This window comes from Cynoglossus semilaevis, chromosome 14 (assembly GCF_000523025.1).
Source record: "Cynoglossus semilaevis isolate Cse_v1.0 chromosome 14, Cse_v1.0, whole genome shotgun sequence".
Lineage (NCBI taxonomy): Eukaryota > Metazoa > Chordata > Actinopteri > Pleuronectiformes > Cynoglossidae > Cynoglossus > Cynoglossus semilaevis.
In genome coordinates this window covers 5,722,640-5,750,536 of record NC_024320.1, presented here as the reverse complement: position 1 = coordinate 5,750,536, position 27,897 = coordinate 5,722,640, and the positions used below count along the sequence as shown (strand labels likewise).

General features: G+C 42.7%; 2 protein-coding genes across 6 annotated transcripts in view; one reads left to right on the top strand and one right to left on the bottom strand.

Annotated features, from left to right (window-relative positions):
• The first annotated feature begins 370 nt into the window (after positions 1 to 370).
• dync2i2 (dynein 2 intermediate chain 2) lies at positions 371 to 5,357 on the top strand. The gene is made up of 9 exons (XM_008324718.3): positions 371 to 602; positions 1,270 to 1,527; positions 1,722 to 1,831; positions 1,913 to 2,070; positions 2,493 to 2,602; positions 3,148 to 3,312; positions 3,666 to 3,907; positions 3,983 to 4,140; positions 4,443 to 5,357. Exons 1-9 carry the CDS (start codon positions 525 to 527, stop codon positions 4,679 to 4,681), a joined length of 1,518 nt encoding a protein of 505 aa, XP_008322940.1. The 5' UTR covers positions 371 to 524; the 3' UTR covers positions 4,682 to 5,357.
• Positions 5,243 to 27,897, bottom strand: part of sptan1 (spectrin alpha, non-erythrocytic 1) — a 27,705-nt gene continuing 5,050 nt past the window's right edge. Inside the window, exons 2-55 of one of the 5 annotated variants that reach the window (XM_008324720.3) lie at positions 25,889 to 26,128; positions 25,643 to 25,768; positions 24,978 to 25,118; positions 24,605 to 24,885; positions 24,198 to 24,342; positions 23,955 to 24,109; positions 23,705 to 23,840; positions 23,515 to 23,616; positions 23,276 to 23,413; positions 23,027 to 23,137; positions 22,834 to 22,911; positions 22,582 to 22,737; positions 22,271 to 22,475; positions 21,956 to 22,137; positions 21,632 to 21,875; positions 21,409 to 21,531; positions 21,100 to 21,317; positions 20,877 to 20,969; positions 20,652 to 20,786; positions 20,067 to 20,215; positions 19,841 to 19,897; positions 19,319 to 19,517; positions 18,860 to 18,997; positions 18,337 to 18,372; positions 17,235 to 17,282; positions 15,666 to 15,757; positions 15,422 to 15,566; positions 15,152 to 15,333; positions 14,974 to 15,073; positions 14,686 to 14,883; positions 13,926 to 14,072; positions 13,673 to 13,776; positions 13,393 to 13,555; positions 13,024 to 13,038; positions 11,778 to 11,909; positions 11,223 to 11,360; positions 11,030 to 11,134; positions 10,732 to 10,940; positions 10,520 to 10,640; positions 10,316 to 10,437; positions 10,096 to 10,228; positions 9,893 to 9,991; positions 9,096 to 9,255; positions 8,916 to 8,992; positions 8,618 to 8,827; positions 8,247 to 8,543; positions 8,022 to 8,134; positions 7,795 to 7,812; positions 6,848 to 6,902; positions 6,512 to 6,708; positions 6,314 to 6,367; positions 6,087 to 6,233; positions 5,848 to 5,995; positions 5,243 to 5,720 (exon numbers count right to left, since the gene is read on the bottom strand). In XM_008324720.3, the coding sequence (XP_008322942.1) occupies positions 5,595 to 5,720; positions 5,848 to 5,995; positions 6,087 to 6,233; positions 6,314 to 6,367; positions 6,512 to 6,708; positions 6,848 to 6,902; positions 7,795 to 7,812; positions 8,022 to 8,134; positions 8,247 to 8,543; positions 8,618 to 8,827; positions 8,916 to 8,992; positions 9,096 to 9,255; positions 9,893 to 9,991; positions 10,096 to 10,228; positions 10,316 to 10,437; positions 10,520 to 10,640; positions 10,732 to 10,940; positions 11,030 to 11,134; positions 11,223 to 11,360; positions 11,778 to 11,909; positions 13,024 to 13,038; positions 13,393 to 13,555; positions 13,673 to 13,776; positions 13,926 to 14,072; positions 14,686 to 14,883; positions 14,974 to 15,073; positions 15,152 to 15,333; positions 15,422 to 15,566; positions 15,666 to 15,757; positions 17,235 to 17,282; positions 18,337 to 18,372; positions 18,860 to 18,997; positions 19,319 to 19,517; positions 19,841 to 19,897; positions 20,067 to 20,215; positions 20,652 to 20,786; positions 20,877 to 20,969; positions 21,100 to 21,317; positions 21,409 to 21,531; positions 21,632 to 21,875; positions 21,956 to 22,137; positions 22,271 to 22,475; positions 22,582 to 22,737; positions 22,834 to 22,911; positions 23,027 to 23,137; positions 23,276 to 23,413; positions 23,515 to 23,616; positions 23,705 to 23,840; positions 23,955 to 24,109; positions 24,198 to 24,342; positions 24,605 to 24,885; positions 24,978 to 25,118; positions 25,643 to 25,768; positions 25,889 to 26,125 (7,440 nt within the window). In that variant the 5' untranslated portion in view covers positions 26,126 to 26,128 and the 3' untranslated portion in view covers positions 5,243 to 5,594. The remainder of the gene's footprint in view (positions 5,721 to 5,847; positions 5,996 to 6,086; positions 6,234 to 6,313; positions 6,368 to 6,511; positions 6,709 to 6,847; positions 6,903 to 7,794; positions 7,813 to 8,021; positions 8,135 to 8,246; positions 8,544 to 8,617; positions 8,828 to 8,915; positions 8,993 to 9,095; positions 9,256 to 9,892; positions 9,992 to 10,095; positions 10,229 to 10,315; positions 10,438 to 10,519; positions 10,641 to 10,731; positions 10,941 to 11,029; positions 11,135 to 11,222; positions 11,361 to 11,777; positions 11,910 to 13,023; positions 13,039 to 13,392; positions 13,556 to 13,672; positions 13,777 to 13,925; positions 14,073 to 14,685; positions 14,884 to 14,973; positions 15,074 to 15,151; positions 15,334 to 15,421; positions 15,567 to 15,665; positions 15,758 to 17,234; positions 17,283 to 18,336; positions 18,373 to 18,859; positions 18,998 to 19,318; positions 19,518 to 19,840; positions 19,898 to 20,066; positions 20,216 to 20,651; positions 20,787 to 20,876; positions 20,970 to 21,099; positions 21,318 to 21,408; positions 21,532 to 21,631; positions 21,876 to 21,955; positions 22,138 to 22,270; positions 22,476 to 22,581; positions 22,738 to 22,833; positions 22,912 to 23,026; positions 23,138 to 23,275; positions 23,414 to 23,514; positions 23,617 to 23,704; positions 23,841 to 23,954; positions 24,110 to 24,197; positions 24,343 to 24,604; positions 24,886 to 24,977; positions 25,119 to 25,642; positions 25,769 to 25,888; positions 26,129 to 27,897) is intronic. The other 4 variants (XM_008324724.3, XM_025062042.1, XM_008324725.3 and 1 more) reach the window with 4 other exon arrangements.

Below are 27,897 nucleotides of genomic sequence, written 5' to 3'. Positions count from 1 at the left end.
GTTCTGTAAATAAATAAAAATCATGTCAACATCAAAACATGAATTTGTTATTGTGTGATTTTTTAGAAACTAGAGAACGAACTTAATACATAAAAAGTGCGCTGAGGCGTTAGCTGTAAAACAAACTATAAATTTAAACATATCTGACTTCTCTTACCACTGAGCATCATTGATCACTTGTTTAAAATTGTGTGAAATTATTGTTATTTGTTCAATATTTTTTAATAGTTAATAATTCGTTCAATGTATTTTTTCATTCTCTATGAATTCCTAAGGCTCTACCACTTTAACAGTGGTACGTTATTTCTTCGGATTAGAGAAAAGTTTCCATCGTCATTTCCGGTGGAGGTAAAGTAATGGGCGGGGATCCTACAGAGCGGATATCCTGCGTGTTACTACGGCAACAGGAGGTGAGCGGCTGTGTGTGAGACGTTGGGGCTGAAAAACACAATTGAAGAGGAGTCAGAGCAGTATAAACATGTTTTTTTAGTAATCCCACACGGTTGTAACGTGCATTTTTGAGCATGTTTACGGACGAAGCTCTGGACTGTGTGAGTTTCAACTCAGTCTGGAGGAAGAGTCAACAGAGTGCCCGAGAGGAGGTGAGTTCTGTCCATCCTTGACAACTGCAGATCAGACACATCGTAAACTTGAATTATTATTAAATAAATACAAACATAGCAAATGCTCTTCAAACCAACGAGCTTTGTACAGAAAGACAGCATACAGGTTTGAAGTGCCGCTGCGATAAATGAATATTAAAGCTAAGATTATTGGAGTACGTGTACGAGTAAAGTTTGTCCCAGCTAAATGGAAGTTAAACAACTAAAAATGAAAACGATAGTAAATAAATGGCGAAATAATAATGATAATAACAAAGTAACCCCAGAAGAAAGATCAAACTTAAAGAACTACCAATCCCAACTGTCTATTACTTCTGAAATACTTAAGTTGTACCAATAGATAAGACACATTTTAGTCTACATATACAGATGAATAAAATAAATAAAAAATAACACAGAAATACTAACCATGAATAATATGCAAACTTGCTAAAAGTTTACCTAAAATAGTCTTGCATTAAGCGAAAGAAAGGCAAAAGTTTGATAATGTATTGCAAAAGTAGCTAAATGTAACAATTGAAACCCAAATGTTTGCTTAAAAGAAATAAAAGTTAGCACCAAATGAAATGCAGCTCAGAAGAGCTAGTGGTGAGCTAGCAGTGTTACAACAATGTTACCTGATTTGTGTGTGTGTGTGTGTTCCCAGAGAGGCTGTCAGACCAGAGCTGTTCACAGCATAGACTCAAAGATCCAGACCTCATCCACGACAGAGACCTGCACCCAGACCGAGCCATGGGATCAGAGAACTGAGGAAATCCTCTATAGCCCAGATGACCCAGAACCACCAGGCCTGCTAGACTTTCTGCTGCGGGTCGAGCAAGTCCTTATAAGAGAGTTGACGAAAAACTCCAGGAGTCATGCTTTTGATGGGTTCCAGGTGAACTGGTCTGGTGAAAGTAAGCAGGTTAGTGTGATTTCAGCATAGTAGTCTTAAAAGCTCTCATTGACAAAAAAACGTTTGTTTGAGTGTTTTATTGTTAAAAACTTCTCAACCTCTCAGCTTCCTTTTGACAAGTTACCGTAATTATTTGTTTTTGAAGTTGTTGGAGTAAAAGTTCCATTTCATACACCTGGAAATTGTTTTTTTTTCTCTCTTAGGTTTCACGTCTTCATCTGCTTCAACATCCAGCTGCTCAGGATCGGGGTCTTCATGTGACCAGTGTCTCCTGGAGCTGCACAGGTTCAGTCATTGCTTGTGCTTTTGGTCGGTAAGTCATTTGTCCCAAATCATGTGAAAATGAAACCAGTTTTCCTGTAAGTGACATGACCACAGTTTTTTCCTGGTTCAGTATTGATGAAGGAGACTGGAGCACAGAAAGTTCATATGTTTGTACGTGGAACCTGGACCGTAGACACCTGAGGCCCAAACAGGCAGACTTGGTCATCGATGTTTCCACGGCAGTCACTGCTCTCCACTGCCACCCCTGTCAGCCAGCTCTCATTGCAGGTAGGGATTCAGACTTGTGCAGCGTTTAATTTACTCAGATAAACAGAGCATAATTTTTTAAATAGATGAGGTCATGTCTTTTTATTGTATTAGAGTTGTGGTTCCCATCTTTGTGTGGGAGGAGCAGCTCTAACGGGGGGGGGTCAAATACATGGGAGTTACATTATTTCAAGTGAGGCAATTGTTTTGAATGTGTCAACTAGTCTAAAACTTCCATCTATCTCCCTACTATAGAGAATAATTAATTTATGTTAAAACATGTCACTGATTAGTTGAGTTTAACAGGTTTTAGTCTGTTTCTATGATGTTGGACGATTAACTGTTGACTGACACATGAATTTGAATACCTAACTGGTTTCAGTTTAAAGAGCAGTTATTCAAAGGTTATAAGAAATAGGACATACCATGTGTGTGTGTTACAGGAGGCCTGTACAATGGGGAAGTGCTGGTCTGGGACACAAGTCGGACACAGGACCTGGTTCTGGCTCTAACTGGAATGTCAGCTGACAGTCACAGAGAACCTGTTTATCAGGTGAAGGTTTTATTACTTAATGAATCACATGACTAAACCGTGGTTCCCAACCACTGGCACATCGGTGTACCATGGTAATGATCCAAATTCCTGATTGGTTCGAGAACCATTATTTATTTACTGCAAATCATTTGTCATCAATGAATCCTTCAGTACTCTTCCACTAGGTGGAAGCAGATAGCTGTAAAAGCTAAAATGAGTGAGAATTGGAGCTGGAGTTAAGATGTGTATGTCTTTAATTTTAGTGATTAAATGATTATTGTGTTGTGTGTTCAACTAAAAAGGCACAGGTCTCTGTAAATAGTGAGTTAATCAAAAATAGAAGATCATTATATTCCATTTCATACACGTATGTGACATTTTAATTTACGGTGCGTCATGGGATTTTTCTGATGTCAACTCAGCTGTGTCTCAAACCTGTTGGGAAATATTGGACTAAAGTTTTTTGGACCATTTAAATCTGATGACTATCTATTTGTAGCAACTGATGATAAAAATAACCCAGGAACCATGTGTGCTTCCTGATGTTCTTTTTGTTTTCCCAGGTGTCCTGGATACCCTTGCAGAAGAAAGGAGACTTTGGAATTCTTAGTGCTTGTTCTGGAGGCAGGGTTCTTCTGTGGACCGTGGACTCAGGCCAGGGCAAGTTGGCCCTGAATGCAGCCTATGCCTTTGTGCAGCAGCAGCTTCCTCGCAGCAGCAGCTTCAAGGTGAGCATCAGAACAAAAGATCTGACGACTACTAGAAAAGTCTTAATAAGGTGGAAAATTAGGCTGTTCTTGGAAAAAAACTAGGCTGTGAGGAACAGTTATTAATTTTCCTCTTGGAAAAAAAGGCTGTGAGGAACAGTTATTAATTTTCACTAATAGATGATAAGATAAAGTTGAACAGGTTTTGTTTTACACTAAAGTCAATAGAAAAATGTTCTATGGACTTTGGTCTGTGAGCTAAAATCACCGTTTTTCTCCATGGACTGGTCTGTGTGGTAGTGAGTGGTGTTCTTCCATACCAGCAGAATGACAGGTGAGACAACAAATGGTACTTTTTCCTTTTTTTTGTCCAGACTCGTGTCCTCAGCAGCAGCAGCTTGGTGGGCGTCACCTCCCTGTCTCTGTGTCCTTGGGACTCTGACACCTTCCTCGTGGGCTCCGAGGGAGGCCTCCTGCTCAAATGCTCCTTCTCTTCTAAAACGCCTGCAGCTGTGTGCTCTGACAACCAGAGTGTGGCGCTCAAGGCTCCAGCTGTATTCTCCTTTCAGCCTCACAATGGTCCTGTCCACTCGGTCCACTGCTCACCTTTCCACAGGTCACATGTCTGTTCATCACCAATGATGGAGAGGGAGTGGAACCACCTGATGACCTGTCTGCTTTTCTTCTGCAGGAACTTGTTTGTGAGTGCAGGAACCGACGGTATGGTCCAGGTCCACTCCATGTTGCAGGTCAACCCTCTTATGTCCGTCAGAGTCTCTGACTCGTACATCTTCCAGGTGCAGTGGTCTCCAACCAGACCACTGGTGTTTGCTGCTGCCACTGGACAAGGTCTGGGCATGTGTAGTGAACACTGCGGGGGGTGGGGGGATTGCACACCATAGGAAGTGGTTGATGCTCTTGCTTTACAGCTAGTTCTACCAGCTGGTCATTCATATACAGTCCACAAGGATGCAGATTAGAGATTTGTTTACCATAGAGAACTGACCAGTTTGCAACCTCTGCCCATTTTTATAGACTTGAATTCAAACATGTAACCAGTTCATATGTTGATTACAGAACCTCTCAGAACATTCAATGTTTTACCCTTCATTTTAAGTCAACTAAAAATTCCAATCATGTCCCTCCTTCAGGTGAGGTCCAGATCTTTGACCTTGGTCATCGATCCCTCAAACCATCAGCCACCATCACACAGGAGGTGGTCGGCGGTGCCACCACATGTCTGGACTTTAATGGTCAAAATCCTCGTCTGCTGGCGGTGGGAAATACAGATGGGACAGTCTGTGTCTGGCAGCTGCCCTCTGACCTGACGGAGCAGAGACCCAGAGAAAGCATCCAGCTGGAGATGATAGCCAATCAGGTGGCAGAGTGACAAGAAGGTTGTGGTCTCAATTGGAAGTTCTTGGGGATCAGTGAAGTTCTGGACTTGAGCTCTGGATATTTTGGACCAACTGTTAAAAGTCTGCTTCAGTAGAGAGATTTTCACCATTTATCAACACTGACTGCTCTGTCTCTCTCTCTCTCTCTCTCTCTCTCTCTGTGACTGCTCAGTCACCAATGGTGTCAAAATGGCCGCCAACACAGTTCAGCTATTGAACAAAAGATTGTGAAGGTAAAGTGTCAGACTGTGGACATGTCTTCATCTCACTGTTACATTTTTCTAAAACACAAGTGAAGTTTGGAACACATGAAGTTTCCATTTTTCCAGAGAAAAGAAAATCAAGCACTTTTCAAAGTTTTCAAGCTCTATTTACCTTTTGGCAGTAGTTACTGTTGGCTATTGATCAACTTTAGCTATTAAAGGCTAAACCTTTTGTAACAGTTGGGTCATTTTTAACAGACAATCCTTGCTTTTCTTTGTTGTCTTTAATGGGTGTGTCTGTAAAAATGATGATTTATTCCAACAGTGATATAAAAACCCAGTCATCAACAGTTTCCAGTTGTAACCAGTAGCGTTTATTAAAACACACTGCAGTTGGTCATTTACGTTGTTGTCGTGAAATCACTATTAGCTTCTGGAATCATAGTGAAGCAGAAAAAGCTAAAAAGGATCACATTCAAAAGCATACAGAGTCACGATGCTAACACGACTGAAGCTTGACATTAGAGAGGAAGAAGAGATAAATGAGATAAATAGAGATAAAGAGGTTTGTTATCAGTGAGGACTTTAGTGCCGCCATCATGCATGACATTCAGCCGCTAGTCAAGTGTGAGAGTGTGTGTTAGTGTGTGTGTGGGGGTTAAACAAACGCATCCTGATTGGTCACTGCTGGAGGTGGGAGTGGCTAGTTTACGAAGAGGGAGCGGGTAAATTCCACAAAGTCGAAGGCTGATGGAAGTTCACGACCTTTACTGTCCAGATACGGCTTCATGTGAGACAGACAGTAATCTGCCTGCTCCTTGGTTAGGTTCTGGAGGAGAAGGTGGTGTAGGAAGAAGAGAAGAGAAGGGAAGGAGGAAAAAACAAGTCAGATTAAACCTGTGCATAGAAACATGAACAGTTTAATTCTAGCTGAGGCAGCATTTCTCATCTCTGACCTGGTACAGCTCTTCTTTAGTGACGTAGGGTTTGTTCTCAGCACTCAGAGCTCTAAACGCGCTCTCTATCTCTTCACTGGACTTGACGTTCTCCGTCTCTCGGCTGATCATGAAGGCCATGTACTCCTGCAGAGACACGTTTCCATCCCTGACAGAAGACCACAGCAAACACAAACATTGTTATGTTATTTACATTTTTCACATCCATGCTGTTGTAACTTCCTGGCCATGTGACCCACCTGTTAGGATCCACGATGTTCAGAATGGCCTCAAACTCAGGATCTGGTTCTCCTTCCTCTACCATGGGCAGGTCATAGCCCAGCGAACGCAAACAAGACTTGAACTCCTGGTGGTTCAGACGACCAGACTTCTCTTTGTCGAAGTGTCTGTGGAGAAGGTTGATAACATGAGCACTGACAGGGTCTCCAGGAGGACAGTGGATAATTATAGCAGGAGGAAAACTTACTTGAACATCATGCTAAACTCCTTCAAAGCCTCCTCCGTCACTCCTGTGGTGTTTCTGTGAGATGGACAGCACAGTTAGATCAACTGGAGACAGTTTGTTAAATATTGTTGTCTTGTTTACACTTGGAGTGAGTCTAACTTTAGGAGAAGGTGAATGACTGCCTGCTCCCTGAGTGTGTGTGGACTTTAGGGTGAGTACCTGGCCTGGATCTGCTGCTCCAGGTTGTGCTGCATCCTCATTCCAAGTTGGTCCAGTTGGTCCCACTGCTGGGCCAGACCCACAGTGCTGTGTTCTGTGTACTTGTTGTCCAGGATCAGAGCTTCTTCCATGGCTGCTCCCAGGTCTTCAATCTTCTTCAGCTGGCTGCGCATGGCCCTGATTTCCTGGTGCTTACGCTGCAGCATCACACACACACACACACACACACACACACACACACACACACACACACACACACACACACAGGTCTTGAAGAGTTCTGTTGCTTCTGCGTGTTAACAGTTTTAATACAGACAGGTTCCACAGTGGACTCACCTTGGTGGCCTCCAGCTGTGACTCTAGTGTTCCAGACTCTTCTACCATACAAGACCTGACAGTATCAAGTAAACGACGCATGAGAGAGAGGACAGGTCTGAACACACACTCTACCACTAGAAACTCTGTCACCAAAAGGGATGTTTGGAAACATGGTATTAACCTTTGATGTCATCAAAAATCAAGTAAAGTGAACTTTAATAAAATGACAAGTGGCTTTTTCAGGTCTAGTAATGTCCTGGCAGAGTTAAGACAAGGTTCAGTCTATCATTAGATTTTACACAGATTTTTGTAAATATAACTTGTACTGAAATCTTACTACCAGTAGATGGTAGTAATTTACCTAATTCTTTAACAGTTCATAAAACTGTCTCTCAGTGTATCACAGTGTACACACAGTGCAATCATTAGTGTGTCCTGACAACTGGTCATTTGGCTTTGTTCAGTCTAAACCGAGACACCAAAGTGAATCTAGTTTGTGACTGGTGTGTGTTTGTCTGGAGAATGAACACACACTCTGTGCAGCCTGAGGTGGAGGTGATGGTGTGTGAGTTAGTGCAGTGATGAAGGAACTGAACAACACTGCAGCCCAACACTAAGTGGTTTTTAGACACAGTGGGTCAGAGAAGAAAATAAAAAACACCAGAAAGACATTTGACCTTCCAGAAAGATCATCAGCAACTTGGTACTGATAGACAACGATAACACGCCGATAGGCAATTCTATTCAGAAGGGAGGAGCAGGAGGAGGAGGAAAAAACAGAGAAAGGGAGAACAGAGGTAAGAGGGAGGTGATCAACCACAGAGAGAGACCAGACCAGGAATCTCACCATCAAATACTAAACACAGAGTTCAAAGACCAGACATGGGATGATGAAACTTTCCCATCACCCCATGTCCACTGCACAGCTACATGTAGAAAGTGTATAAAGAGAAGGTGATATTAACCCATCGAGGAGATACGTCCTGATTATCACAGTAATCCAAACACCAGTCGGGAAGCAGCCAAGAGGAAGGGGGAGGAGAAAAGAGAGAGAGAGACACGTTAACGGTGTGAGGCAACAACAAAGAGCAAAGACAACAAAGCTGGACCACAGGCTGGCTGTGTTTTAAACACTGGGAATTCAATTGTTACTCTGTCATCTGGGTCAAACTGGCAGAACGCTGCCCCCTACCTGGTCTCTTGCAGCCACTGGTGGAAGGCGTTGGCGTGTTGAGCAAACTCCTGCCGTAACTTGTCGTTCTCTTCCTGTCGTCTCTGCTCCTTCTGCAGCTCCAGCTCGCGCTCCTGTTTGAACCCATGTTTTACATTGTGGATTTTAATACTGACCACTATTGTGATTTTTTTTCCCTATAATTAACCAGGCTTTAAATAAAAGTGTCTTGACGATGGTCCAGACCTTGATGATCTTCTGCAGGTTCCTCCATGTCTCCTCCAGGGCTTCCATGGTGAACCAGGTGTATGGGTTAGAAACCACCTGGTAGCTCTTGATCTGCTGGTCCAGCTCAGCCAACTGGTTGTAGTCGGCCTGAGCCGAGCTCAGAGAGGAGCGGAAGGCCTCGTGAGCTTCTCGCAGGGCTCGGATCTCCTCCAAGGAGTTGCACCTGACAGGATCGGTCAGATCCTCTTCAGCGTTCTCAAACCAGCTGTTGAAAGCTGAGGCCTTCTTGGCAAAGGTCAAGAAGAGATCTTCAACCTGAGGAAAATAAGAGTATCAGTTCTGCCCAGCTCTGGCCCCACAGCCCTTGTTCCATTACAATCTGTACATACCTTTTTGAAGTGCTCCTGAGCCTCCAGGAGCTTCTTCTTGCGAGCAGCTGAGTTGGACAGCAGCTGGTTCCAACGCTTCATCAAGGCAGCGTGACGAGCTTCAATGGCTTTGGACTGGACATGTTTTGCAGCCAGAAGCTGGTCCTTCAGGGCTGTGATGTTGGTGATGCCCTCCTGCTGGAAGGCCTGGAGGCCAGCATCAAAAGTCTCCTGCAGATGGAGAGACAAGGAGAATCCAGGTGTAAGGAGTGACTTCAGGGGTCAGAAATATGGACGGTGGTCTTGGAAAAGGACAAACCTGCTTGGTGAGCAAAGTTTGAACAGAGGACAGGTCTCTGCCGTAGTCATCAGTCTTCAGGCTGTTCTCCTTCTCACCTGGAAAGAAGACACGGCTTCAGTAAAAACACCAACAAAACCCCGTCCACAGGACAGAGCATCAGAACCATTCAATGATAATGAACTCCTGTTCATCTCCTACCGATCCAGGACTCCACCACGTCAGCCTTCCAGTTGAACTGCAGGAAGGCAGAGTTTTCATCCAACTTTGCCTTCCTCTGAGCTGCTGCTCTCTCCAGCTCTGACACTTTCCCTCTAAGAGCCGAAATCTTGGAGCTGATGTTGTCCACGTGATGGTTGTTCTGGTGGAACCAGGGAGAGAAACTGATTTTTTGGCCTTCATTCATTTTTTATTATTGATATTGACAGCTAACAACTATTAGCAGATACACTCACAACACAATATGATTCAAGATTTTCTGTTCACAATATCATTTTGTCAAGATGTATTTTTAAATATAGATAGATATATTAAAGGATGAACATTTCTTTACAGAAACACTGCAAAAATATGAACTGGAAAGAGTTCTTTTCTTTATAAAAACACTGTAGAACACTGTTGGTGTCTGTGGCTATGTAAGGACCTGATACCTTGATTTAATAGAGGGTCGCAACCAACGTTTTTAGGCACATACTGCCACCTACTGTAGTAGTGTGTAGTCTCATGGTGTGACCACCGACTTTTGAGAAGACACAGCCTACTCCTTACGACTTGATGTGCAATTCATTTTTTACTTCTACCGATTCAAAGTGTCACTTTCAGTGTCATTTGTATCAATTTTTATTCAATACACAATACACTGTTACATTCCTAGATCCTACTGCATTTTTTTTATTCTACACTGACATTTCAGAGCTCACATTTCATTTTTGCCCTTGTAAAATTTAAACTCCAGTTTTACTTTTAAAAGTATCTTCTTAATGTTATATCATCAGTACCTTCTTAATCAGTTCCTCTCCGTTGGTGCACACGTCATTGACTCTGTCCCTATGGACACTAAAGTCCGTCTCAAAGGCCTCGTGCTTCTTCAATAAGCCCTGTAGGACAGAGACAGTTCATTAACACCCAGTTCAGCTCCATGTCATCAGATCAGATCACCCTGATGTAGGTGAATTAGGGCTTTCCAGGTCTCTCCACCCACCTGCACAGCAGCCAGTGTATCGCCATAGTCTTCACTTCCCACAAGATTCAACTTCTCATTGATCCAAGCCTCTTCTTCCTCCACGTTTGCCACAAACTGCTGGTACTCCAGCGACTCCTCCAGCCTCTGACCTCTGACAGTAATAACACACACACATACGTTAATTTATCACACACGCTTACTTTGTCCTGCCATGTCTTCGTGATTGTTTTCACCGCACCTTGCTCCAGACAATTCCTTCAGTTCCTTCCAGTGTTCGATGAACTGGGCCAGTCTCTGCTGAATCTCCTCCTGACCGATGGTGTTGTCATCAGACAGTTTCTTCCCAGTGTCCAGCACCGACTGAGGCAACACAGAAGATCAGTCCATCAAAAGACAATGACCAACCACTGCACAGCTTTACCAAAGACTACGACTCTGTTACCTGAATGGCTGGGTCGTGTGCTCCCAGCTCAGCCTCCAGCCTCTTGTGTTTCTTCCTCAAATTCTGTACTCCTGTCAAATCACGTCCATAATCCTCCGAACTCACAAGCAACTTCTTCTCTCTGTACAAAATGACAATAGACCAGTGGATGAAGAAAGAACAACAGAAACCGGCCGTACTCTGCTGAAGAACCGGGGAAGTCCTTCTCTTACTTGATCCACGACTCTTCATCATCCAGGTCTCTGAAGAACTGATGTAGGCGGTGGGACTCGTTGAGTTTAGCGCGGCGACCCGCAGCCATGCTTTTTATCTTGGTGAAGCGGCCGTTGACAGCGTCACGCTTGTCTTTCACCTGTGAGGTGTCAAAGGCGCTGCTGCCCATCAGGCTGTCGGCCTGACCGTTCAGGTCCTTCAGTCGGTCCTGCAGAGAAATCAAGGTGGTGAGAAGGGGTCACTCATTTTAAACACCTGAGGATGGATCCAGGTGGAGTGGAGGAGAGAGTTCAGAACCTCGTGTGCAGAGATGTCAGCCTCCAGCAGCTGGTGTTTCTTCAGCAGGTTGTTGACCGAGGCCAGATCTTTGCCATAATCTTCAGAGGCAAGAAGAGCTTCAACCTGAGAAACAACAACAACAGTGTTTGTGTGTGTGAGAGATCAGCAAAGGTTCATCCAGAGGTTCAGCTCACAGTCATCCATCCCTCACCTCAGATAGCCAGAAGTCAAAGTCCTTGATGCCTGTGTTGAAGTTCTGCTGCTTGTTGGCCTCCTTGAGTTTCTGACTCTTCTCTGCAGATTTGTTGACCAGGAACTGCCACTGCTCATCCAGGGCAATCAGACGAGCCTGGGGCAAAAAGTCAACAGTGTGGTACACTGTAATACTGCAATATTTTGTGTCATAATACCGTACCATATTCTACAGCAATGTATCAATTTTCTAAAAAACAATTAACATGCAAGTATTCATAGCATTGAATCATTTTACTTTGCTTTTATTTCTTCTCTAACAATTACAGATGTAGATGCTTTTGTTCTAATTGTAGTAAGGTGATGTAAAGCATGTAGCAGCATTGTGTGTTTACTATGCTGACAGATTTCCTACAATTAAATGGCTTGAAGAAAAATCAATGTGTCATATAACCAGATTCTTGCCACCACACAACTCTAGTCAACAGAACCAGTACTAACTTCAGAAATAAATTAAAGATATTAAATAGGAAAAATACTACAATACTGTCTTGTACAGACAGGAAGAACTGACCTTGACTGCGTCCTCGCTGCCGGCACAGGCTCCTCTCTGGATCAGGGAGTTTCCTGTGTCGATGACTCCACGGATTCTGTCTGCATTGGCGTGAAGCTCAGCCTCGAACGCCTGATGTTTCTGATGTTTACTCTGAGGAAAAGGAAGGAAACAGAAAGTGTCAAAATAAAGGACGAGAACCACAAACTCATACTGCATTAATGATTTAAAAGACCTCCAGTTTTTAAGTTGTTTTTCTTGATAATTAAAGCAGGTATTGTTAAAACTTCAATGTCAAGGAGTGAAACTAAACGTTCATAATTTAATAAAGGTTCTGTGTTTTGTTTTTCTTGTTCTACATTTTGTTATTTCCTTCACCTGATTGTGCAAAGTTTATTTCTATTGAAAATGTTTAAACAGAAGAGGACGGAGGTTCAACAACACTCCTGTAACAAACAAAAAAACTGGTCGCCTTAAAGTTAATAATTATACTAGTAGAAGCTACGGTGAGAAGCTGAACCAGGTTTTCGGTAAAACCTTTGTGACTGACACAGACATCAAATGTTCATTAGTGCTTCAACAGTATGACTGTCAACCTACAGGATGGAATACAAATGACAAAAACAACAAAAGACACTGGTGACAGACGGGATATGGGGAAAAAAAAGGACTAAACAAAAACATTACTGAAAACAAAAGACCACGAACAGGAATCGACACAAACCTACAGGAGGAGGAGTCTTTTCAAAGTTGCTTCTCTTCCAAACTAAGAGACATTGGAAGCTTCTGAACTGTTTTAAACCCCAGAAAACCCTTAGTTCAGTTTTAAAAACCCAGAGATGAGGATTTCTCAAACATTCACTAGAAGAAGACTTCAGACTTAAAGAAAGACAAAGACTTTTATACTTTAAGATCTTTGGACTTTTCTGAAGCAACTTAAAAGACAACCCCTCCCGTCACTTTCAGAACTAATAATGGAAGCCACGCCCAAATACTAGAAGCCTGTGATGGGGGAAAAAAACAAACAAACCTGGAATAAAACACATCTATGAACACAAGAAATAAGCCACAAATTAAAATCCCAGATGGAAAAGAAGCTGGAACTCAGCAGAGGTGATGAGGGACAAACTGAGAACGGACGGGACAGAAGGGGTTTGATGCTACATCATGTCTACAAACACAGACACACACAGCACAGATGTGGACACATTATTATGGGACAACCTGCTCGGTTGTTAGTCAGCTGACACACTATACTCCAACTTACCAGCAGCTTGGACAGCTAGGAAAAAACATAAGACAGTGGGAGAGAAGTTCAGACAAAACAACAGGAGGGTTGAACACTTTTAAGTATAAGTCAGGTTAAATCAACAGAACACAAAAACACATCAGTGACTGCTCTGCTTCATCATGTGACCACAGTCTGCTCACAAGGACTGGTGAATTTAAATCCTGATCTTGTTGTTCACATAAATTGGCAAGGATTGCATTTGTAATATCTCTAAAGGAAAGGCAGTGCTTAGAGCACCCTCTGCTGGATTGTATCATTACTTCAGACGATCTAATGCACAGAATGACTTGGTGTCAACTCATCATGTTCAGTGTTGTGCTCCCAGTCTGTGGGTTGGACTGGTACCTGGATGTTGGTTGGATCCTTGTAAGACTCATCCGTGGCTGTCTGCAGCTTCTCACTGATCCAGGCCTCGATCTCATCCACATCCCTGCGGAACTGCTGCAGCGTCTGAGATTCACCCAGCTTAGAGCGCTTCTCAATCATCTGGGCCTTTAGACGGCGCCACCTGTTGATTTGATTTACAAATAATGTCAGAAATTATTTGTAAGAAATTATTGTAAAAATAAAACCTGCTAATTTAGACAGACTGTTCTCTGGTATCACTGATCACCACGTTTCCTACCTGCCCAGGACTTCATTACAACGATTCAAGATCTCAGCTTTGGCATAATGGTCAGCTCCAATCAGCTGATCAGCAAAGGACTGTAGAGCAGCAATCTTCTCCTCCTGCAGAAAAAACAAGCTTCTATGTTCATTTTATGCTATGCCTAAAATTTTGGCATTTTATTTGTTACGCAATATCAAAAGTAAAGCGTAAACCTTTTAATAAAAAAACATACTTAAGATTAAAGATATTTTGCTCAACATCTACTGACCTGTACATTAATTGCTTTATCAAAATCTTCATGTTTCTTAATGAGTGCTTCCACACTGTCTAGTGAGTCGCCTTTGTCATCGCTGGCGAGGAAAGCTTCACGAGCGGCCATCCAGTTCTCAGCCTGTTCACAGTCTCTGTTGAAAAGCTGCAGAAGAGTAAATTAGAGTTGAGATTCGGGGATTGAAATCAGATTGGACAAATGGAGGCTTTATGCAAGATTATAAGGGAAAATACACTTTCTTAGTTTTGAAACGATCAAAGAGAAGTTTTCATTAGAAGTGCAGCTGAGACATTTTGTTAGTGACAGGATAAAACCTATATAAGACTCAAGTAAACAGTTGTTATGTAAGGCTATGTAAGGGGCTGATAAACATGAAAACACTATATATATATCAACTCTATATATTATAACAAAATGGGAACCGGAGGGAGGAATAGATATAACGGAAGAAGAGTGGGCTACAATTTGGAAATATCAATGAAAATGTAGAAGTTCACAGAGTTGGAGAGAGTTTGGGTGGCAAAAGTGTTGGAATACAAAAGCAAATCACTACCATGTTTTTTGGGACTGTCAGGTTATTAAAACTTATTGGGAGAAAATACTTTGGGAGCCTCTGGAAAGTAATATATAATAATAATAGTATTTTTTTGGATCATTCCTGAAGGATGGCAAAAGAGAGAATCATGGCCCAACATTGAACATGTGGATGTTTGTTTTAAGTTGGAAGAAGTGGATAGAATACTAAGGGTTTTGTCACCTGAAGTTCCAGGCACTGGTCCAACATCATTCTGCGCTGCACCCAGGCCTTCTCCAGGTCAGCACGCTCCCGGTCCAGAGCCTCCAGTTTCTGTTGGATCTCTGGGCTGGCGTAATGACCCCGAGCCAGTAGCTGCTGACCAAACTGCTCAAAAGCCTGGAAGGTTCCAGCACGGGCGTCAATCTCTGTACGGTGTTCCTGAAGACACAAAGTGAGAAGTTTAGACTTCCATCAGAATGTAAACGTCTCAGCAGTGTGGTACCAAACCACTCAGGAAGAGTTCAGTACCTGGTGTCGTTCCAGGAGAGCCTCAGCTCCAGTCACATCTTTAGCCAGCTCCTCCGAGGACACCAGTCCTCTGATGCCATTGATCCAGGACATCAGATCTCTGTGGACAAATTATCAGTTAGAACCAAACAGAACCAAACCGTTGCAGTGATCAAACCAGCAGCTGCTTCCTCCTCACCTGAAGTCTGACAGGAAGCGCTGCAGGTCATGGGAGTTTCCCAGTTTGTCCTTGCGCTGATCAGCTCGGCCCACCAGGCTGCTCCAAGCCGTGTTCAGCTCAGTGCACTTCTCCTGGATGTCATCCACGGCCTCGGGGTGGGACTGGATCAGACGCTCAGCCGTTTCACCTAGGGAGTTCACCTGTGGGGGATTGAGGACATTAAAAATAAGTAAAGCTCCTTCAATAAAGTCAGTAAATGACACTGAAAGTCATTTCTGTCCTATTGACCTTGTCTCCAAGAGCGGCCAGATCTCTCTCAAAGCCCTCGTGTTTACGCTGCAGAGCCTGGACGCTGGCCAGGTCGTGACCGTAGTTGTCAGTGTTGAGAGCTTGGTTCTTCTCCTCGATCCACTCTTTAGTTTCATCTGCATCTCTAGTGAGGAACAGACAGAGGAGTCACCAATGAAGAGTCCATTCTCAGCATTAGTTTGGTAAAAATGGCAAAGACTGTTGATTTTTTTTATTTTGGTACCTGTGGAATCTCTGCACCTCATGGGCACTGCCCAGCATGTTGCTCCTCTCCTCAGCCAGCTGCTGCAGTGAACGCCAGCGATTATTCAGCTCCTAGATGTTATTAGAAAACAAAAAGTTTTTTTTTAACACCTTGTTGACTTGTTTTTCCTGGGTGTGATGATCAGAGTCATTGCTGTATGTGTTGACATTAGGGATATAACAATACACTCAACTCATGAAACGTTATGATTCACGATTTGTTGTTCACTATACAATTTTCCTTTTTTTTTTTTTTAAAGCACGAACTTGACAATGATTCTTTATTTGTAAGAACTACGCAAAATATCATTACCATCAACTGTACCTGATAAACTGAAATTTTTATCTTAAATAACAGAATACAAAATATGCACATTTCGTTACAGATACACTGCACATCCCGATTTATCTCCTCTTATTAAAGGTCAAACTGGTCTGGTCTGATTTACTTCACTAACAGTCAATATATTAAACAACAAAAGAATATAAAAAATTAATTAGAAAGTTCATTTCTTTATAGAAACACTGTAAAATGTTGTTTTATTCTGTGGAAGAAGTTCTTCCCACATTCTGTTTGAATACCTGAATGTCACTTAGGCTACGAAGAGACCCACTATTGACCATCAGATCTTGGTTTAATAGCGGGTCACAACCAATTTTTTTTAAGGTGCATATCGCTACCTACTGTACTGAGTGTGTAGTCTCATGGTATGACCACTTACTCCTTACACTTTAATGCACAATTTCAACGGATGCAAATTGTCACGCCTTTCAGTTTTAAACGATTAACGATGCATTGTTACATCCCCAGTCATAATCAGTCTAAAGATTGTTTGAACTTTGAGAAAGTATTGAAGGTAAAATTGAACAAAAATATTTGTGTCTCTATTTTGATTAAGTTCAAAATAAATGAACACAGTGCATATTAATCTTTTAAATTATTTGTGTTTCAGGGATACTGATGAGCACAGACAATCACAGACGATGGTGGTGACAGTAATGACAAGGAAGAGGGTAAGATGCTGAAAAGGGGCTGATGCAGGATAAACATCATAACGAGGGCTGGATATAGACTATGACCTGATCTGATTTAACCTTTAATCCATCATCAGCATCATTTGCTGCATCGTTTGTGTTGCTTTCCAATTATGACAAAATAGCTGTAAATATACTGGAGTATCAGTAGGATCCAAGGATTTCAGAAGTCAGTGATGAATACTGTGAACAGCGAAGAATCTGAACTTTTTTGTTCTTTATTTCCTTTTATCCTGCCTCAAACATGACACAGAGAAAAGTACAACATCTCCAAGCAGATGTTGAAGACATAACCCAAGCTGTATGTCAGCATTCATATGTACCACAGGCACTAAGATGGGAGGGACTACTCTACTGACACAGGAACAGAGGACGAGAAGACAAAGGTCATTAGTGTGATGATGATGATGATGACAACGATGATGATGATGATGATGATGATGGCGGGTAAGTTTGTTTTACAGGTAAAGGACAAACCCAAACGAGGCTGGGTCAGCCTTGTAGGAAAACTTACCTTGATTGTGTTAAAGTTAGCCGTTGTTTGAACAGCGAGGCGTATGTTCTAATCACAGATGAACAAAAACGAGGAAGGAGGAAAAAAGGAGGAGGAGGAAGACAAAAAGAGAAAGAAACACCACAGCAGTCAAGAGTGTTAGAACCCAGCAGCCTTGATCTGGATCTTATCACAAACCACAACAACTGCTGACTTCATATATCAAAAGTCAAATCAAAATTACTGCAACCATGACAACAGCTACACCTAACCCACAGCTTACTAGTCATTTACACAACTACAGCTCAAAAACCCTAAACCAGGGCAGTTCAATTTTAAATCAATTTGGGCCACCCACCAAATTATAACATTTTTCTCCCAACACATTCTTTTAAATTATTAAGGATATTTTTATGATTCTGTTTTCAGGGACACATTAAAGAGAAGAGGCTATAGAGTGTTGCACCCATGGTCTGGTCAACTGAAAAAAACGTTCTCTTTACTCACTGATTTTAATTCTCAGTTTCTCTCCGTTGACCACAGATTGGGCCACCCCTCTAGGTTGTGTCTGGGCTGTATGCAGCCTGTGGGCTGTCATTTCAAAAGGCAGGTACCCAAACCACATGGTTAACCTAAAGGCGAGCAGGCCCTATGTGGTCCACAAGCATGCATATGGTTGTCTACATATAAAAGGCTATAAAGTATGGAGTCTACACTGATGTTTACTGAATGGGTTAAATCATCGTTCAAATTCCATGTGTTCATAAACTACACCATAACTGCATAAAAGAGAAAATTTGACACAGAAGTAAAGGGATTTAACAGAAGGTAACAATATTCTTATTTAGTGTGAGATTAAAAATTTCAATTTAATTTTTATTTTATCTTGTGTGTTTTAAACTTCAGTCACGTTTCACAGCCCTGCCCTCAACCATCAAACCAGAAAAAGTATCAATAACCGTGTGACTGGACACGATTGCAGTGAATTCCAGAAGTCATATACTAATGCAGGTCAATTCACCAAACTGAACACTCATGCTGGGTTACCACGTCATTAACCAGTCGTTCATAGTAGATGTTAATTGTATGAAGCAATTTATAGGAACAGTAAGGAGAGGCTCACCTTCCATGGAGACGCAGTCTTGGAATCAGTATCATCCTGGAAATAGAGAAATAAAATAAATTATTAGTGAGTAAATACTGTATTGCATTGGTGCATTTTTAATGGGATTGTTAAATATTGACTAGGGGTGTGTATTGGCACGAATCTGGCTATGTGATACATATCATGATACGGGGCAACAATATAATATATTTCAATATACAGCTGTACTACAGGCACAGGGATATCGTGAATTCTTTTAAACAGTTTAATTGTAGAAAAACTGTCAACATAGTAAACACACAATGCTGGTCCAGGCTTAATGTCGGGTTACTGAAACTGAAACACAGGGATCTGCAATTGTAATCGCTAGAGAAAAACTAAAAGCAAAATAAAATGAATCAACATCATGCATATTTGTATTTTAATTGTTAATAAAAAAAATCAACAGGTGCTGGAGAATATCAATACAGTGTCCTGAAATTAACAGTTTCAATACACCCCAACATTAAACAAATAGTTAAAACCAAAATTATTTTTATACCTTGCCAGGAGCAGATCCCAGCAGCTCTTGTTGCTGAGCTTGGATCATTGGTGCTTCTTCTGCCATCAGACCTTCAGACTCCAGCTCTGACGCCACTTTGTTGATGTCCCTCAGACGAGACTCATTGGCCTTCAGGTCCTGCATGGAACCAGAGGACAAATCATGTGTCACAGAAGTAACTTCAGCCACAAATCACTTAAACATTCTGGACTGGACTTCAAACAGATGCAGCTGCTCTATGGAAAAGTCTAGTAAGCCGCTCGTCAATTTATTTAGAAGATCTTTAAAGGTTTCCCTGGAGTTTTTTTCCTTCTTAGTTACTAGTTACCAAGCTTGATATCAGGACACAAACACTCCTGCTCAAATTCACACTCTGAGGTTTTTAAATTGAACGGTTTGTCAAAGGAAAACTAGGGCCTATGTTTTAGATTGTAAAACCAGGCGTGAACAAGGTATCACCTTCTGGAAGTCGTCAAACTTTTTCTGCAGGACCTCCACCTGCTCCAAGTCAGAGCCAACCTCCTCGTTGGTGAGAGCGCTCTCCTTCTCATGGATCCACTGCTGGAGCTCATTGGCTTCACGAAACAACATGAACTTCTTGCAACTCTTCTCCAACATGTCCTTGCGCTTATCTCCGAGCTCCTGCAGGGTGGAGTATCTTCACAGAGGGACAGGAGAGAAGACTCATTAGCTTGGGACAATTTAAGCCTTCCTTTTTTTTAGTATGATCAATCTTTAATGGAACATGACATGGTTCTTGACATGTATTCAGTGGATTCATGATGAATCTGAGATGGACAGGAGTACAAAGGTAAGGAACTGGAGATCCTTCTATCCCTGTGCTGAATAGAAGCCGAGGGCCACACACTCTCACAACACCAGGGATCAAAGGTCAGGGAACTGGGAGATCAATGCAGAAATAGATGACAGTTGGTGGTGTTATGGTCACAAGAACAGCAGGGGACGCTGGTGGCTACTCACAGCTCTTCCACCTGCTTTGTGCGCACAGACACACTGCAAGCCTCCTTGGTGACAAGCCTGCTCAGAGGCAGGGTAGCGTGGTTAAAGAGATTAAAGTAGTTAAAAAGACAGCAATGGCACAGTGAAGACAGAAGTGAAGGAGTTTGAAGGATAAGAAACAGAAGACACTGTTAAATCTTTGAGGGAAAAAAGACACTGAACCAGAATGCAGTCTGAGGTTTCTTACTGGTTCTCAATCTGGTCCTGGCGGAGGGCAATGCTGCCATGTTCGTCCAACAGGTTTTCTCTGGATGATGACTGAGTGGGGTCCAGTTTCTTCACGTAAGCAGCAGGAACAAAGCCCTGTCGATCGTTAACCTCCACTTTCCACCAGTCCTGAGATTCAAAAAGAAAACTTACAGTTAATTCAATCAAGCATTGACAAACTATGGTGTGTGGACCCAAAAACACCAAAGTCATTATGGAGAATTCCTACAATCACAATCACACCAGACTTTCATGCTGAGGCAGAACAGAAGAACCAACAACTCCGTTCTCCCTAAATTCAAATTTTTTTTTTTTAATCTGAGGTTCAGTCTTGTAGTTTTTATTCATATAGGTTTATACAAACACCTCATTCTGATTTAGGTCTTTAGAGAAGTACAAAAACAAAGAATATTTCTGTGTGGGAACAGACATTTATGTCATGCCTATAAATAGATGAAAGGAAAACTGCAGCTCCCAGACATGACATTGATATTTTTAACCACCAACTCTCTAGAGAATTTCTCAATCACGTTCACACATCACATGCCTATATCTAAGTTTGTACCTTGTTGGTGCTGTTGAGGAGAGTGAGAACGTCTCCTTTCTTCATGGTCACTTCTCTTGGACTCTTTTCCTGGTAGTCGTACAGGGCCAGGACCAGCTCCTTCCCCGTTTCATCATCAGTTGGTGCCACTTGTTGCTGTTGAAAAGGCAGCAGTGACAGTTGGTGTTTGGTTCCTTTACTAAAGTTTTCTAAAGAGAAGTTGTATATATAAGGTCTGGGTTTTACCCTGCAGGCCTGGGCCTGTTCTTTGAGGGCCTGGATGCTGCTGCCATAGGCACTCAGGTCAGACATCAGAGCCTCGTGTTTCTTCAGTAGAGCCTGAGGAAGAACACAAAATAGGATAAAAATGATTGAAAACCAAAATCTTAACTTGGTGACATTAGGATTGATTCATTCAAAGCTTAGACAATCATTTTACTGCCCCACATAGTTTAAATTGATTAGGTACCTCTGCAGAATCCTCGTCCTTGCCATAATCGGTACTGCCCACGATGGGCTCCTTCTCCCTCATCCAGGACTCTGCTTCGTTGGCATCGGCAAAGTACTGCTGTGCCTGCAGTGAGTCTTCCAGGTCCTGTCTCCTCTGAGAGGCTTTGGCCTTCAGTGTGTCCCAACGTCCGTGGAGTTCAGTCAGTTTTGCTTTCACATCTTCACGTGCAAAGTGTCCTAAGGAAACAACAAAGAACAAGAACAAAACAAAACTGAATTTAAGATATTGCTCATGTCCAGTGTGTGAGACTATGTGAGAATAACATACCCTCTTCAATCATGGCCTCTCCTTTCTGAGAAACAGCCTTAATGCGAGGCTCATGACCAGTGATCTCAGCCTGCAGGGCCTGATGTTTCTTCAACAGGTTTTGGACCCCAATCAAGTCTTTGCCTGTAATAAAAAAATTTTTAAAAAATGTAAAAAAACTTAATTACCGCTAATAAATTAGGATACAAATGTGGCCTGGGTGCTGGCCAAATTAGGTCAGTACCTCTGTTGGTGGAGGCAGCGATAGGCTCTTTCTCACGGATCCAGGTTTCTTCATCTTCCACGTCCCTGAAGAGCTGCTGGAGCCTGAGAGAGTCTGAAAGCTTCTGCTTACGTGCAGCCATTGGTTCACGCAGAGCTTCATAGCGAACGACGAGGGCTTCCTGTTTCTTGCAGATGTTGTCGGCATCAAAATGTCCAGCCTCTTGGAACTGTCGAGCCTGGATGGTGATGCCGTCAATACGGTCCTTAAAAAGAGAGAGGAAGATGTTCAATAAAGTGTAAAAACATTACATTTTTTAGACACTGATTTTGTTTTGTTTTGTACCTGGTGAGCAGCCACATCTGCCTCCAGCAGAGCATGCTTCTTCTGCAGGTTCTGGACACTGGTCAGGTCCTTCCCAAAGTCATCTGAGGCCAGGTGACCTTCAACCTCATACAGCCACAGCTCAATGTCCTCCACGTTTCTATTAAACTGCTGCTGCTGGTTGGCCTCACGGAGCTTGATGCCTAATTAAAATAAATAAATATATGGGTTTAGTTCCATTTGTAAATAATAATGTCATCTTAGGACACTTGTCCACACCAGAGTGAACATCTACTGTAAGAATGAGTTCATCTAGTCTCTTCCTGTAGCAGATACCTTTCAGCTCAGTTGCCTCCAGTAGTTTCTTCCACTGGGAGCTGACCTCCTCCATTCGACCAGCCACCTCAGTGGCAGCATAGTGTTTTCCATCCAGTAGTTCCTGGCCTGATTTCTGTAGAGCATCGATGCGGCTCTGGTTGGCAGAAAGCTCTGCTTCAAAAGCCTGGTGTTTCTGAACCTTGCCTTGAAGGTTTGAAGGATCCTGTGTTCAAAAATACCAGCAGAAAAGTAAAAACATAGTAACTTCAAGTCTGTTATAATAAAGTTAAAAATTCACAAAAAACACAATCCAATTGAGGTTAACCCACCTTGTAAGCTTCATCCGTAGCAGTCTTCATCTTCTCGTTGATCCAGCTCTTGAGCTCATCAGAATCCCTAAAGAACTGCTGTAGGTGGAAAGAGTCTTCCAGAGCAGCACGGCGAGATTGAGCACGCTCATGGAGGGCATTACGACGGCTGAGCAGCTGCAGGAGTGAAACAGGAGAGAAAATATGTTCATGTCAATGTTCGAGGTGTCAGTTCAGCGGAAAAAGAGTTGGGATTTTAGAGCTGATACTTACAGCATCTCTGCGTGTAGCCACATCTTCTTTGGCGTAGTGGTTGTTTTGGATTAATTTGGTCGCAAACTCATCCAGAGCCTATGGGTTTCAGAAGACAGACATGTTATAATATTGTCAATTGTTGGTATCAAAATAAATGAACTGGCTTGTGTTTCAAATTACCACAAAATAGAAAAAAAGTGTAGTAACTCACAGTGATCTTTTCTTCCTGGGCACTGAGGGACTTCTCAAAGTCTTCATGTTTTTTTAACAGAGCCTCCACAGAGTCCAGAGAGTCACCAAGGTCTTCGTTCAGCAGAAAAGCCTGGACCAATGACATTACAGTGAACTCATTACCTTAACAAAAATAACTGTTTTACTATGTCAATGGCTTCAGGTTGTGAAGTCAAAACTCGGGTTCTTCAGAATACCAGGATGTCAACCAGGTCCAGGACCAAGTTACCTCTTGTTTGCTCATCCAGTTATCCACCTGCTCCGTGTCCCTGTAGAAGAGCTGCAGGTCCATGCACTGCTCATACTGCTGCCTGCGAACCTCCCACAGCTCCAGCAGAGACTCCTTCTCTTCAGTGAGGATTCCCAGCTGACACACAATACAAACAAATACAAATACAAAGTATTAAATACAGTAGTAATCAGGAGACTGTTCCACAGAAGAGAGAAGAATCAGACCCTTCCCTATACCTTCTCTTTGACTTCATCAGAGGCGTAGTGGCCAGTGTTAAGGAGCGCCTGTCCAGCCTCATCAGTGGCTCTGAAACTGTCTTCATGAGCGTCAATCTCCCCCTAAAACCAAAACATAACAATAAACATGTGGAAATAAAATTTTCAACCTAACATTTAACTATCCAGATTTATCTAAGACGGATGTTACCTTGTGCTCTTGGTGACGGTCCAGGAGAGCCTCGGCTCCAGCCACATCATTGGCTAATTCGTCGGCGTTAATCAGAGCCTTCATCTCTGTCACCCAGCTGGTCAGATCCCTGAAGTCAGCGGTGAAACGCTGCAGCCTAGAATATGGTTTCACAGAGAGATAATTTTTACAACACCATGTGTGCAGGCAGCTAATAAAAGCCAGGATTAAAAAATTGAAGGGCTAAAAATTAAATGGCAGAAGCTCCTACCTGTAGGAGTCATTGAGGCGAGTGTGACGCTCAGCTGCCAGAGTACGGATCTGCTCCCAGTTGGTAACAAGCTCATCCTTCTTCAGGTGGATCTGGGTGGCGTTTTGGGGATGAGTCTGCTGCAAACGTTCTGCATCTCTGCCTAGTGTGTTGACCTAAGAAAAAGACAGTTCAACATTCAAACTTTATACTCTTCACTTCTGTGGCTGCTTTGTGTCTTTATGATGAGCACAAATGTCCTGCCTTGTCTTCCAGAGCGGCCAAGTCTCTCTCCAGACCCTCGTGTTTCCGCAGCAGAGCCTGAACACTGGCCAGATCACGACCAAAGTCATCAGAAGCCATGAGCTGCTCTTTCTCTCTTATCCAGCTGATGGTCTCGTCCACATCCCTGATGTCAGAGGAAAAACACACGGCCGTGTTGGTATTTATCAAGTTCATACCAGTCAGAGATGAAACAATGTTCAGTCACCAGAACCATGTTACAGGGTGAAAAGAGATGTCACCATTTTGTTGGCTTTTTTGATAAATTCTGAGACCAGACTGCTGTCCTTTTGGACTCATAGTGAATTTGACAATGGAAACTGTTTCAAACTCCTTACATCATAGCACATCAGTATTCCATTTAATCCTGACATTTCTGTAGCCGTTACCTGTTAAATCGTTGCACCTCAGCAGCTCCGAACAGTTTGCCCTGTCTCTGCTGGGCCAGACCCTTCAGCCGCTGCCAGGCAGCGTTCACCTCCTCCTGCTTATGGACAATGAGCTCTGCCTCAGGGTGAGCCTCCTGTATCAGTTTGGCGGCCAGCTGGTTAACTTCGTTCACACGCTCCTCGTGGGCAGCAAGGTCAGTCTGGAAGTCTTCAAATTTCTTCTGCAGCAGCTCAACATGTTCCAGGTCCTGACCCAGCTCCTCTGAGGTGACTATGGCCTCCTGCAAGGTGTTAAGTAAACAGTAATCATGTTGTGTTGTGTACAGTGCAGCCCACGTTGGCACCTTTTCAACCATTGTTGAACTCCTTATACCTTATCACTAATCCAGTCCAGAGCATCTTCACACTCCCGCAGGTACTGCACCAGTTTCTGGGCCTGCAGGAGGCGCATGCCTTTCTCCTTGGTCTTCAGCAGCAGGAGGTCCCAAAGTCGATGTAGCTCCTCAAGACGAGTCTTAAATACACAAACACAGGACAGAGAAGGTGTAAACAAATTGAAGATGACAGGAAAATTAATAACTCATCGCAAAACCAGAAAAAAAGCAGAGAAAGTCCATTGAAGGAGAAGTTGAGGAGAGAGTTTCACGGCACTCAGGGCTCACGCTGTAGTTTTTACACCTACTTGTATGTACTCCCCCATATTGAGACTTGTAACTATGGGTCTCTGTTGTGTCCGGTAAGGCGTGTAGGACTGAACCAGACGAAGAGGTAAGAGGTGGACACAACACTGAGAAGGTGGAGGTTCATGTATGACAAGGTCTGTTGCTAAACTATAATGCAGTCTAACGCTGAAGAACAATAACCTTTGAAAATTCACAAGAAATATCCAATTTACCTGTATATGAGAGACTCTGTGAAAAAAGAATAAAGTAATAACAGGTACCAACCTTCTGAATATAAATTTACCAATACATGTGTGTGCCTATGTCAATATAACATTGATGTTGCTGAAAGTTTCTCCTTCTGTTAGTGTCTTACTCGAATGGTCTCAGAGGAGAAGTGACCCTCGTTGATCATGAGGTTTCCAGTGTCGTCCAGTTTGATTATGGCCCCAGAATTGGCCTGAACTTCAGCTTCAAAGGCCTGATGTTTCTGCAGCTTGCCCTGTGGGAAAAGAAGACCACAAAGAAAAAATGTGACATAAAACAAACCTCCTTAGAAATCATATATTTGCCCGGTAGTGCATAAATGGAAATGGAAATAAAAATGACAGGGCCAACAAACCTGCAGGTTGGAGGGGTCTTTGTAGTTCTCATCAGAAGCGATCTGCAGCTTCTCCTGGATCCACTTCTCCAGCTCGTCAGCATCACGACGAAAAAACTGAAAGCGATAAGAGTCTTCCAGCTTCTGCCGACGTAACACTGACAGCTCCTTGAAACGCCGGTAGCGGTCCAAGACCTGCTGCCGGCGTTCCTGGATATCGTCAGCTGTCTCCAACACTTTGCCCCCTGCAGTATCCATTTTCTGGAAATAGAGGGGACAATGCATGAGTTAGCATGAAATGTGCATGGTTTACCTGTTTGAACAAAGACATTACTGTTTTACTGACCAAGTGTATGGATTATGGGGTAAAATATAATTGAGGCAGGGGTATAATGATACACTCAACTCAAGATACGAATCACAATTTTCTTTTGTTCTCGAATCGATTTTATCACAATTTTTTTAAACAAAATGAGCTCCACATTGATGATTATTTATTTGTAAGAACTACAAATAAAATGCAAAATACCATAAACAACTGAAATGGTCTTGTGGCCATAATCTGAAATGGTCATAATCTGAATAAACAATTATTAAAAGTCAAACTGGTCTGATTTACCTTACTAACTGTCAATATATTAAACAACAAAAGAATATTAAAAAATCCCTTCTTTACAGAAACACTGTGAAACATTGTTTATGTCCTCTTGACACTGAAATAGTTATACATTTTAAATAACAAAGAGCAAAATCACATTTGATGGATACATATCCATATCTTCCTACACTGTATTGAATGTCAAATGTCATGTAAATGACATGATGTGGTTTAATAGCAGGTCGCTCACAGGCTTACCATCACTGATTGGAGTCTGTAGTATCAGTGACTTTTTAAGATAATGCCCTGCACAAAAATCAACGCGAATTAGGATGCATTTGAATCAATTTTTTAATCAATTCTTGATTCATTCTTACACCCCAATAATGGGTTACAAAGCTCCCGTGCTGTGTAATCAGGATGCTTCACTAGAAAAACTACAGTTTTATGACAGATATTTGGCTTGGAATAAAGAGGCAGGATACCCCCTCTTCATCCCCCGTGCCCCCTCTAGGATCTCCCATTCTGACCTTGCTGTGCAACCATGAGGCCTGCGGGGACTGAAATAGACAAATGCCAAACAGAGGAGGGGTCGGAAATTCCACAGGCCTGTGAACAGTGACCAGGCTTCATGACACAATCAGACTGCTGCGGTCAGCCTGTGTCCACACAGTCCCTGGGCCCCCTGCCCAGTAACTAACAGCAACGTATCAATGCTGCAAAGTTGCCAGACCATAACAAAAAGAGAGGCCACTCTGGTACACTCCAGAATAGTAAACTTCTGTACAGTATACTGCAGGACAGTATAGGATTATAGAAGACAGCAGTGCAGATGAAATGAGTTGTTGTTATAGCCAGAGCTGATGCTTCCTGCGCCCCCACCACCATCCCACTCCCCTTCCTGCCCCCAGCAGCAGCAGCAGCAGCAACAGCAGATAATAATGCTGGTCTCGGGGGAAATGGTTCCATAAATGTATCCAAAGCTAAATGACAGCATGAGTATGGGTGTGTTCTCTGAGTTGATCTTTATAACCATCCTCCCACTGTCGGGATAACCATGTTCAGGCCCTCTTTACCATTAACGTGTCTGCTAAACCTTAGCGATAAAAGCATTACTGGGATTTGACCGACGTCAGGGTTTTCTGCTGAGTGATATCAATAAAAACAGGAGGGGAGATAAAGACTATATTTTATGTCCATTCTGATCAACTGACTCTTAATGTTGTGGTTCAGATCAGCTGCTGTTTTACAGCTGTCATATGACCTGTGCCCAGTAATCAGTCCTGTGAGTGTGTGAAAAAGCGACTGCAATGGTGTCATGGGAAGGGGGAGCGAGGGGGGGGGGGGGGGGAAAAAAAAAAAAAGGAACAAAAAAAAAAAACGACAAAGTGTCGAGCCGTGCGAATGGATTGGGTTACCAGGGGCGCCTTTT